This window comes from Brachypodium distachyon, chromosome 4 (assembly GCF_000005505.3).
Source record: "Brachypodium distachyon strain Bd21 chromosome 4, Brachypodium_distachyon_v3.0, whole genome shotgun sequence".
Classification (NCBI taxonomy): Eukaryota; Viridiplantae; Streptophyta; class Magnoliopsida; order Poales; family Poaceae; genus Brachypodium; species Brachypodium distachyon.
The window spans coordinates 45,333,786-45,345,675 of record NC_016134.3 but is presented as its reverse complement, the minus strand read 5'-3'; the positions used below and the strand labels follow the sequence as shown (position 1 = coordinate 45,345,675).

Here is an 11,890-nt window from a genome sequence, read left to right as displayed (position 1 = left end):
TCTCCAGCAGTACCGTCCGAATTTTTGAGTCCAGTGCTTTTTATATTTGTGGTATTTAGTTGTATTTCCGAGACGATCTGCCATCTGGGATTGTGGCGCCGCAGCTTCTTTGATGAACACTGCCACTAGGAGTGCTACGAGTACGAGTACCATCTTTCAGGGCCTCAGGTGACCAGACGTGAAAAAATATGATGCGTGCATGCCGACAAGGCGAAGGGTCATTTGCTGGGTCAATGTATCTCACCCTTGAACAACAAACGAGCATCTATCTTTTGTGTCTTTGGCAACAAGCGTCTTGGTTTGTTGAGGTTTTAGAAAGTTTTGCTGACGACATCAAGTGATATCTGTGATTGTGAACGGAGTATGTTCGCAAATTTCGTGGGGGTGTTCTCAGTTTTGGGTCGCATAAAATTTGGCCAAGAGCTAAAATTGCAAAGTTTAAGTATTTTTCTACCTCATTTAAAATATTTTCCTCAAATTTCGTGGGAGTACTACCTAATTTGTGCAACGCTTTCAGCACGCATGATCTTTTTTCTTTGCAGTGCGAGAAAAGTTCGGGGTGAACTGAAGCCGCACAAATTTTGGCAAAGGAAGGAGCGAGACGAGCGCCGGAGCCGGGGCGGGCGGGAAGGGGGGACGCGAATAATACCACCGGCCCAGCGCTCCATGAGCCGCCGCGGCATCTCCAGGACCGATTGGAACCCAACTTTGGTGGGGCACCCACCAGTCGGGCACCGGAGATGCAGGCTGCGGCGGCGGCGGCGGCGTCGACCTGGGCGCCGGCCACCTCCTCCTCCTCCTCCTTCAAGCCCTGCAGGGTCGCGGCGTGCTCGCGCGGGAGGAGAGCCGCCTCCTCCTCCTTCAAGGCCGGCGGGGTCGCCTCGTACTCGCGCGGGAGGAGAGCCACCACCTCTGCCGCAGCAAGATCCGCCGCCGTGTCCACTCGCCGCCGGCAGCCGCAAGGTGAGCGAGCTTCCATATTCCCATCCATGTCGCAGCTGTAGGTGCGATCAACACCATTCATGGAGAAATTTTTCTTGCTGTAATCGTGAATGTTGCAGCTTCTGATTTCCCTGCACATGTTCCTAGAACATGAGTATGCAAGTAATTTGTGCATGAACATGTAAGTAAATAGTTACAAAAAATTATATCCTGAAACTATTTTTCTTGACAAATCTACTGGCATGATAATTTCATATCTAAAAAATTCAGATAGTTTTCATCAATTAGTGATCCAAGATTTAGGAATTTGACTGCACGTATTTTACGACGTCATGTATTTTAGAACGGACAGCAATAGAAATTACCATGATTTTGCTGAATGAGATGTTACATAGAAAGTGTTAATGGATAGTGCATGTTCAAATATCCTGAGCAATTCAACAATATACTGGCCGTTTTTAGAGGTGAATTCCAAAGCTTTATCTAGAATGGTTCTGTTGCAGCTGTTGTTCAACCCATTGCCGACCCAACTCCGGTGGTCCATTCACCGTTAACCGCTGAAAATGTCGAGCTTGTTCTGGATGAAGTGCGCCCGTACCTTATCGCTGACGGAGGTAACGTCGCCTTCCATGAGATCGATGGGAATGTGGTGAGGCTCAAGCTGCAGGGAGCATGCGGGTCCTGCCCCGGCTCGGTGATGACGATGAGGATGGGCATTCAGCGGCGCTTGATGGATAAAATACCACAGATTGTTGCAGTCGAAGCTATCACCGACAAGGAGACTGGGCTTAAGCTCAATGAAGAGAATGTCGAAAAGGTAAACTGTTGATGTGGTAACATGCAGAATAATATAATGTTAACCGTGTACACCATTTAAATTTCTCAGGTATACCGATCAGATATTGATGCAATACAGAATGCTGATTCAGAATTGATAACAACATCCTAGTTTTTTTTATGGTTGATTAAGTGAATCTTTGAATCTTCTCCACCTTAGTTCCAGATACTGTCTCTCCCGCCACATATTTTTCAGCAACCGTTACACCATCAGATGATTAATCTCATTTTGTTTTCCCCTTTTGATGATATGTGCAAAGATGGATAAATGGAGTAACTGAAGGTATATGACAACTCCTCATGTTACCCAATGGCAGGTACTCGAGGAGATCAGACCATACCTTGCCGGCGCAGGAGGCGGTAAGCTCAAGTTTGTCGCAGTCGAGAGGCCCTTTGCGAAAGTCCAACTCACGGGCCCTGCAGCAGATGTGGCGAGCGTTCGTGGAGCAGTAGCTCAGAAGCTCAGGGAGAAGATACCATCCATTGCAGCTGTCCGTCTATTGTCGTAAACTTGAACTGCAAAACAAAACTGTGAATATCTCTGGTTATCCAGGAAACTTTTGTAAATGTGTCATCTGATCAGATCACCTCTGTAGCCATTAGCCTCAACGAGAGTTTCTCATCTCTAGTCAGATATTCTTTGTGACTATTGATGTGAAATGCTGTAACAAGGTTCTTTTTGGTCTCTTCCTCTTGGGAAGGAAATGGAAAAGGTGAATTTTGGTCGAAATTAAGCTGTTGCTTCGTCTCCATTATTGCACAACTTCTAAAGGAAGCAGAGCAGAAAACAGGAAACCTTGTGTACTGATCTGAAGAAGATACTAATTTAGGTTGTCGAAATCATCTGAAGTTCCAAACCCGAACCGATGCATAATGTAAACATGAACAGAATATCAAGGTTGAACCTTTCTGCCATCGTAACCATCTGCCTACGCACATCACCATAATTTACATGACTAGTCCAAGCAACCAGGAAGCAGGAACTTCTTGTTAGATGGTAATGGCAGCATCACGAATCAGCTACCAGATTAGGCCAAAAACAAAAAGAGTTGAGGTGGTTACAGAGTAAATCAATCAGATGGTATAATGGTCAGTGCCATGCCATGAACAGCATCAAATCAGGACATGGAGAAAGGAAACACTGAAGCAATCTATACTTTCGAAGCGCTGTAACAAGGGTATCACATTCTCTAGCCGGGAAATAAACATCAACAGAGCTAGTAGTTCATCTCATATCTTGGTTCTTACAAAGAAGGAATCACATCGGAGATGGGGCATCAAACGAGACAAAGGAGCAGGTCACCACATCTGGAGCTAAGATCCCGGGATCTCACACAACGCATAGCATCCATCCACGGAGCGAGAGACCGCGCGGAGCCGAGGAACGGATCTAGGCGACGGAGGGGAGGAGCTGGGAGCCGACGAGGTAGGAGAGGAACCCGGCGAAGGCGAGCAGGAAGGCGTAGTCCACCGCCACGAACAGCGCCGTCGATCCGTGGCCCCTCTTGCGGTTCTCCTCCTCCTTCGCCGCCGCCGCCCCGGCTCCGGTGACGTCGCGCTTCTTGGCCGCGTCCATCGCGGGCGCGAGATCTCTCGAGTCTCGACGACGACGGGGGTACTACAGCGTGGGTTGTGGTTTCTTGATCTGGCGGTGCCGTGGGTGGCGGCGAGAAGAGAATTTGCAGGCCAGTTGGTTCGTGCTTAGATCTCTAATAAAGCAAGCGATAATAAGTTTCGTAAAATTAAACGGGACAAATCGGCGCCTGTGGCCTAATGGATAAGGCGTTTGACTTCTAATCAAACGATTGTGGGTTCGAGTCCCACCAGGCGTGACTCCTCTCTGTTCTCTTAATTTTTCTTTCGACGGCGCTGTCCTTCTTGCTTTCTTTTTTACAGACTGCATTTTTATTGATTATACATAACACAAGTCTTCTAATATCTAATGGTTACATTATTACTGACTTTGTACTAAATTTCCGACACTTAGTACGCGTCGATCAGTTCCTATGTATACATATGACTACAAGTTCAATCTTCACCAACCAAAGTACAAATAGGTAGGCACAAACTTTCCTATAAAGCACAAGCATCTTTTTTTTGCGGCTATCAAATTAATAGGCCGAGACCGCATAAGATAGAAAGAGAGACATGAAAGACATTGTCCATGGAGAGGAGAGCGAAGAGTCAAAAAAATATGAATGCACTAGGGAATAGGAGGCGCACTAGGGAATAGGAGACGCCAGGAACGGAAAGTTTGGCGTTCTGGATCTTGTACGTAGCTTCGTCTCTTTTCCATGAGGCCTCTAGAGACATGCTGTCATCGGGTGAATTAAGATTGTCAATGGGGGTTTTCACTATAGAATTAACTGAGATTATGGGCAATAATGACTAATTCTTCGATGATTCGAGATCACTATTCCATGAGTAGACGACTAGGTAGCAGATGGATGCATTCATCCATCATCCACAGACATATGACTCAGATGATCGTCAGTTGGATGTTCTGAAAACCCCTTTGGTTGGAGAAGGACAAAAAAATCAATTCACCGGATGAACATCTTTTGTTAGCACGCATCACGGATATGCTGAGATTCCTTATTTATTGCTGCTATGCGTATGACGTTTTGGGTACGATTTTTGTCCGACTCCTCAGATCAAACCGTCTACATGTCTGGCTAGAGCAAGTGGTACCATTAGATTGTGCATCGTGTCGTTATCTGACAAAAAATTGTCATGTGCACAGCTATTTCGTTGATTATATGTTTGATGTATTACATAAAGTTATGGATATTTTATTGTACACTACATCCACCAATTACTTAGTACATTGTCATAACTTGCACACGCCTACTTGTCATCAATTACTTAATACATATAGTTCGTTCCCCACCATCACAAGTAAGAGTATTCAATAAGAAAACGTTTACACGATATTTTGTTACGTCAAATAAGTGAAAAGGTCATTGACGAAAATATTTCTTAATAATCTTTTTACAGCTAAGAGTATCATGGATCATGGCTGTTCTCCAGCAAAGAAAAACATGTGTCACTGTGGACTGAAAAATAAAATAATATATTTCCTCCGATTCATAAAAAGTGTTGCACATTTTGTACCGAGTTAGTACAAATTTTGTATTAAGTGGGCGACACTTTTTATGGATCGGAAGAGTACATGTTTATCGGACAAAGCATTTTGTTTTTCATTGAGGTACTGCTCGACGTATTCATGAATTAATAACAGATCATAGTGTTTATGCAACAGGAAAAACCCTTAAATGATCGGTGAGGGATTTCATCGCGATTTCAATTCTTAGTAGCAAATCCGAACAATTGACCTATAGGCAAATGAACCACCGTAGTACGTTTTTTCTTTTTGCGAGATTAGTACCACCACTAACTTGCTTATTTCCAGGTGCAAAAATGTACCCAGACACATGGTAGTGTTTGTGCCGTGTGTAAACGCAGAGTACCAAAACCTCTGGCAGCTACCTGGCCGACTTTTCGTGGCGCAGTGCAGCAGTGATCTTCTTTTACACGTTCACCGAAAAATTAGTCAGAATTGTAGTCCCGGTCAGTTAACAGTCGAAACCCCGTTGACAAAATCTCGATTCTCCCGATGAACAAGCTTTGTTAGCATGCATCATGGGAATGCCGGGATCCCTGATTTAGCGCTGAACGAGAAGACCGGAAGCTACTAGCTCAACTTAGAACCAAACCTCTTGTTCCCGGTGTCTACTATTCCCTGAATCCTAGTAATGCATCTTCATATTATTTCTATGTTCTTCTCTTTATCTCCATAGAACATGGCTTTTCGGTCTCTCTCTATATATATACGTGGTCGCCGCCTATTAATTTCATAGCAGCAGAAGAGAGTGTTTTCAATATAGAAGAGAGATTTGATGACACCTATATATCTACACTCCTGGGTGACAGCGTGGAGCCGTTTGCATGTGTATCCTAAAAAATGGTACATCGACAGTATATGCTCTTAAAAGCGTACGCTCTCGTTTTATCTTGGTATCGAGTTACCCTGAAGTTTTACCAAGTTATGATCATATATCCGATCGAAGTACTAAGTTTTGAAAATTTATTACACGTATTACACCCATCAATTACTTAGGTCCAGTTCTTTTGGGGCTTCTATAAGAAGTTGTCCTCCCTCCATGAACTCCCAAATTTGGTTAAGTTTCCATACTATTTTGCGTTAACCTAGTTTGAAAACCTAACGAAAATTAGTGGACAGCTTCTCTAGGGAGTTAGAAGCTGAAAAGAACGCAGTTTTACTATGTTGTCATAACTTGTAGGTGCTTATTTGTCATCAATTAGGATAACTCACGGCCTCTGCATCAACTCATAATAGACCGAGTGTTTTTGCAACAAAGAAAATGTAAATGATCGGTGAGCGATTTCATCTCAATCTCAATTCTTAGTAGCAAAACCCAACAATTGACCTCTTTGGCAAATGAACCACTTGCTTGTTTACATGTGTAAAAGATACAGAGTAGCATTGAACGCGTGGTACTGCTTATACCGCCTCACCAAAACAAAATTTGGCAATAGCCCACGGTTTCACGCTTCGTCTGCCTCCCGTCCAGCAGTATGCTCTCAGGTTTGAATCTTGTTGGAATTAGTCCATCAATCAAACACATGAACATGTTGTGGCGTTGATAGTGATCAGCGTACTTCCCTGCACGGACTGCCCTGCCTTTGGTATCGCCATCGCCTCGCCACGGAGATGGCAGGCTCGATGTCTCTGATCAGCTCACGTATTAATGACCTAGCCATCTTACAATATGTGACAATGTAAAAATCAACAGATTCAATCAATCAACCTCACCAAACGAAAATCCCAGCCCATCGACATGTAGTACCTGGTAAATTGTTGATAGTATATGTATGAGTTGAGGCATACATGTTTGGATAGGATTGTTCGATCCGTCTTGTTATTGTTATAAGTTATACTGTACTAATTAAACATGCAACATAAATTACGCTCCAGCAATGCAATGTCATGCGCGGTGAGTGTGTGCCGTGGAGAGCCGCGAAGTACTGAGATGATTTATCGGTGCTACGTAATTAACTAGTCAATTTGTTGGTCACTCCAGCAGCGCAAGGAAACGCACTGGAAGCTTATGGATACGAGAATAGAAGGGGAAGAAGACAAAGATGCTAAGGTGGTCTAGGTATGAGTTATGTTCGTTGGCAAAACAGAAGCATGGGTGGAAGCAGGAGGAGTAGAGCAGTCCAGTCCTGTCCTTCCGTGCTGAATGAGAAGATCAAAAGCTACTAGGTCCACTGAGCATTGATCCTCTTGTTCCCGACGTCTACTATTCCTAATGCTTTTTTCATATTATTTTCCCCTTCTTCTCTTACCCCTAGACCATGGCTCTTCTGTCTCTCTCTATGTGGTCATGGCCTAATAATTTTAAAGCAATAGAAGAGAGTGTTTGGCAATATATCTATCTATCTATATATAAGAGAGTTTTGATGTCACATGTTTTTTTTTTAAAAGGAGGATAACCCCGGCTTCTGCATCGACTGATGCACGCAGCCATATATTATTAAAGCCAAGCAAAGCCAGGCAGCATTGCCGAACAAAGTCGACCCAAAAGAAAAACATAACTCCACCAACCTACCACTAACCCATAAAAAAACGAAAAGAAACACAACTCCTTGGCAAAGCCTTCAAAAAGGAACAACACACGTGCGCCGATGATGACGAGTCCAGCCTAATGTCGAACTCGGGATTTTCATCTTCAAAGCCAAGCTTCGAGCCACCACCTTCAACAAGGCCACGACGTAGAGGCGTGTTGACATTGCCTGATCCGGGATCAAGTGTTTCCACCAGAGTGCGCAGACTTGTCGTCAAATTGCCTGAACCATCATCACATCACCGCCTTCATGCCAGCAACAACAGGCATGACTCAGCCTGAGTCGTCGTGCGTAGCACCTGTTCCTGACAGAGTCTCCGCCTGTGACGAAAGCAAACAAACATGTTGTCATCGTCAAAGGCCGAGACCCCAGATCAGGCAATATGGAGTAGTTTGTATATCCACGCACGACGACATGTCAAGGTACGCAGACATTGTATGCTCTTAATAGCACAACTACAATTTTATCTTATTATTGAGTTACTTTGAAGTTCCACAAAGTTATGATCGTATATATGTTGTACCATGTAAAGTTCTGAAAAATAAATGTACATTCCATTCATCAATTACTTCATAAAAAACCACAAGTCTTAGGTGCCTACCAATTTTTTTTTGTATACCCAGAGTAATTGTTTTTTGTACGACTAGGAGGAGGGTGACCTCCATGGTGCCAGCGCTCCGTGCATGACTCACGGAGTGACCTCCATATAAACAAGAAAAAAAACGTTGACCGTGCTCTGCCATGTATGTCACTGTGCCCTCGTGCCGCCCGTGCACCTCATCGGCGAGTGCAAAATTAGGGCGTTGGTGGGGGTGTGGCTTGATTGGTAAAGCCGACGTGTGCTGATAAGCCAATGGAACATGGCTGATCAAATAACTTGTGGTAAATTAAATTGCATTCCATGATCGAGAATGAGGGAGAGATGAGAAAATCCTGCCCTAGAACTTGCTTCTCTCGCTTAATCAACAATCCCGGTCACATCAGCCAAACCGAGACCGCCAAACGCGATTTCGTAGATTACGGGTCATAATTAACCGGCACTGATAAAACTAGGGTCTGAATTTCAGAGATCAGGTTTGACTCAGACTTTTGTCCATGGCTGGGAAAAAAAATCTTTTCATTGATTGACGATCTATCCGGTTGTGACCGTGGCAACTGTAAATAAGCTAGACATTTGAAATCAAGCAAGCTTAAATGTATGTAGGGACTCTATATATCTTCCGCACGTAATTACCGTGGTCTCAACATGCAATGCCAACACAGCTAGCTGCTTGCATGGTTGTGTATGCAAATAATTTTGCTTCTTAACAGTTTTTAGCCCACATAATCTGTTTTCATCTTGCTTCCTTTAACATGACGATCTGGACCGCATGTTTGCGCAACGAACGTGCGTGATTGGATTTGGATTGAACGAATGGCAAAACTCTGCTATGGCAGCTAAACCCTGGATTGAGACAAAACTAGATGAAACGAAGGGGGGAAAGGAACCCATCGCCTCCCTCCCGCACCTACTCCCCCCCAAAAAACAGAGCACGCCCCGCCCCGCCGCCAATCGCCCGTCTCCCTACACCGCCGCGGCATCAGAGATGGCACCGCTCATCCCGTCATTGCAGCCATGGGTGGAGAAATAGTAAGCGGAGAAACCCTCGTGTCCTGCTCTAATCAGCGCATGTTCCTGGCTGGCCGCAGCCGCCCGAGGAAGGTGAAGGACGTCGCGCACCAGGAGGAGGTGGTCCGGGTGCTCACCAACACACTCCAGACCGCCAACGTACGTGAGCGCTCTCTCGCCTAATTCACCTTAGGAAAGTGGAACGAACTGAGCTCACGCTTTAATTGTTATGTTGCTTGTACATTTTCGAATGGCATGCCAATGCGTATCTTGAATCATGAACCAAGAATTAACTTAGAACTGCAAATGATGCCCACACAAGAATTTTGGCATGGATCTCAAGATGTAAACCGCCGATGGGTTGGCATTGCCACCACCAATTTTCCTGCATATGCATAAACATACGTGGCATTTGGATCATCTGACTTTGTGTGTCTAACATGTGGATACCACAACAAACAAAGTCAGGTGACTTACATCGGAAGATTGGCACGGATATATCAGCTACATGATTTGTCTTCACCAACCAAAGTATAAATAGGCAGGTACAAACTCTGCTATATATAGCAGAAGCAACCTTATTTTTGCTACTATCAAATTAATCGGTCATTGTCTGGAGAGACCAGAGAAGAATAAAATTAGACATGAAAAATGCTCTAGGGATAGGAAGCGTCGGGAATAAGAGGTAGACCTCGAAAATACATGCTAGCAAGCATCTCGGGAAAATCTAGATTGTCAACGCGGGTTTCTACTACAGGATGACCATATGAAGAATAATGCACAATTAGTCAGGTGCTCAACTCGTTTTGCGTGGCGCACGCGATAGGTTTTTATGGTGTTTTATCTTTTGAGATTAACATAATTTAGCTTGCACACCTGAATATAGTATCTTTTTCTCTTGTTTCATAACCAGGATTATTTTCGTGGGTACGCTTAATTTGTCACTGATCAAGCAATCAAATGCTTGTCCTTGGAACAACCCGTGCTCGCATCATGGTGGCCTTGTTTGAGCTTCTGTTTTGTGTGCGCGTGTGTTGTGAGCGTCTGCGTTTGTACCGTGTTTTTCAAAAAAAGTTTGTGGACAAAAGAGATCACATGACATGTGTTGTAGACTTGTAGTTGAGATTAATATTTTTCTTAATTCGTTGCAGTTTTTACGAAGCAATTTTTCATTCTATCTCGCTTAAACTTTCATTGGTTTCTCTTCTTAGGAGACAATCAGGACATGGTTATACGCCTGTGTGATTCTATCCAAATATCTTGTTCATCATTTATTTTTATTTCCTATCTTTAAATCTGAGGCCGGCAATGAAGATTATTTAGCTTATATGCACGAACGTGATGATTTATATAGTATAGTCTAAAATAATAGATGACAGCACAACAATCTCTCTAGATATGTAACGTCTTTTCTTTAGTTGGTAGCAACGTACATGTATCGTGCTAACATGGACCATGGTCGTTCTCCAATCAAAGAAATTAACAATTTTGCGTATACCAGCAAATTAAGGAAAGCATGAGTCATTCTGGACTGAAAAATAAAATAATATACATGTTCCCTGACAAATTTTTGTCTTGAGATACTGCTCGAAGTACCCCGTGAACTCATATCAGATTTTTTTTTTGCAAGAACGGAAAATAATGCAAATGTTTGGTAACCAATTTAACCTCAATTAAATCTTAGTCGGAGTCGCTAGCTTAGAGGAGTGATATGTTATGACGATGACTTGGTGATGGGTGATCCGATCTTGGGGGTTCTTATTTGGTACGAGCCTTGCATATTGTCCCTTTGACACTCGTCGTTAGATCGGTGCTGCTTGGTCACTAGCGTGGGTGGCCGACTGTTTGCCAATGCCGGTGGGAGCTTGCATGCCTGCAGGGGTAAAGACCCAGTTCTTGGTCGTCGATTGGGGAAGTCGGAGTTGACAGGTCAAGAAAAGTGTTTGTGTGACAATGACTTTTGCGTTCAACATTGACGACCATTTTTTTTGGCAGTGTGGAGGGAGTGCGTGTGACCAGTGTGGTTTGCACCATGGACGATTATTACGATTGTTCTCCCGATTTCCCATTTAATTAAGTGAGCAACTATCTTCTGCTATATTGTACGACCACTAGCTTGCTTATTTACGCGTGTAAAGATTTGTAATAACGCAATGGATCTGTTTATGCCATGGATAAACGACCTCAATGAACAATTTGCTTCGGCTTCACAATTAGCCTGTCAACAAACACCAAAACCTCCAACTACTACCTACTTTGTAGTCGTTCTTTTTTTAATCGCCTGGTGATCTTGTTTTCACCAAAGAACTAATCAGAATTGTGGCCCGGTCAGTTCATAGTGGAAACCCCGTTGGACCAGGATTTCTTGTGCTGAAGGAGAAGAACGGAAGCTACTGGCTCCACTGAGCACCGATCCTGTTGTTCCCGCTGTCTACTATTCCCTAAATCCTAATGTATTTTCCATATTATTTTTCTGTTCCTCTCGTTATCTCCCTAGACCATGGTGCCTCTCTCTCTCTCTATGCGGTCATAGCCTGTTAATTTCATAGCAGCAGGAGTGTTTGCAACGTAGAAGAGAGATTTTGATGCCACCTATATACACTCTTGGGTGACAATGTGGAGCAGTTTGTATATGTATCCTAAAAAATAGTACATCGACAGTATATGTTCTTAAAAGCGCATGCTCTTGTTTTTATCTTGGTACTGTGTACCATGAAGTTCTACCAAGTTATGATAATATATACGATGTACTACATAGAGTTATGGAAATTTATTATACAGTACATTCATCAATTACTTAGTACTGTACATTTTCATAACTTTTAGACGCCTACCTGTCATCAATTATAG

The 11,890-nt window shown here is 43.6% G+C and overlaps 1 protein-coding gene and 1 non-coding gene across 2 annotated transcripts; both read left to right on the top strand.

Annotated features, from left to right (window-relative positions):
- The first annotated feature begins 569 nt into the window (after positions 1-569).
- Positions 570-2,509, top strand: LOC100830062 (nifU-like protein 1, chloroplastic). The gene is made up of 3 exons (XM_003578809.4): positions 570-963; positions 1,446-1,759; positions 2,097-2,509. Exons 1-3 carry the CDS (start codon positions 741-743, stop codon positions 2,286-2,288), a joined length of 729 nt encoding a protein of 242 aa, XP_003578857.1. The 5' UTR covers positions 570-740; the 3' UTR covers positions 2,289-2,509.
- A 1,029-nt stretch (positions 2,510-3,538) lies between these two features.
- Positions 3,539-3,611, top strand: TRNAR-UCU. The gene has a single exon. It is a non-coding gene; the product is annotated as a tRNA-Arg (tRNA).
- Positions 3,612-11,890: the final 8,279 nt, after the last annotated feature.

What these genes read in the sequence shown, in the direction of transcription:
- LOC100830062 (XM_003578809.4), top strand. Translation starts at nt 741, where the DNA reads ATGCAGGCTGCGGCGGCGGCGGCGGCGTCGACCTGGGCGCCGGCCACC. An exon ending in TCGCCGCCGGCAGCCGCAAG is followed by an intron (nt 964 to 1,445) that starts GTGAGCGAGCTT and finishes GTTCTGTTGCAG; the next exon opens with CTGTTGTTCAACCCATTGCC. An exon ending in ATGAAGAGAATGTCGAAAAG is followed by an intron (nt 1,760 to 2,096) that starts GTAAACTGTTGA and finishes ACCCAATGGCAG; the next exon opens with GTACTCGAGGAGATCAGACC.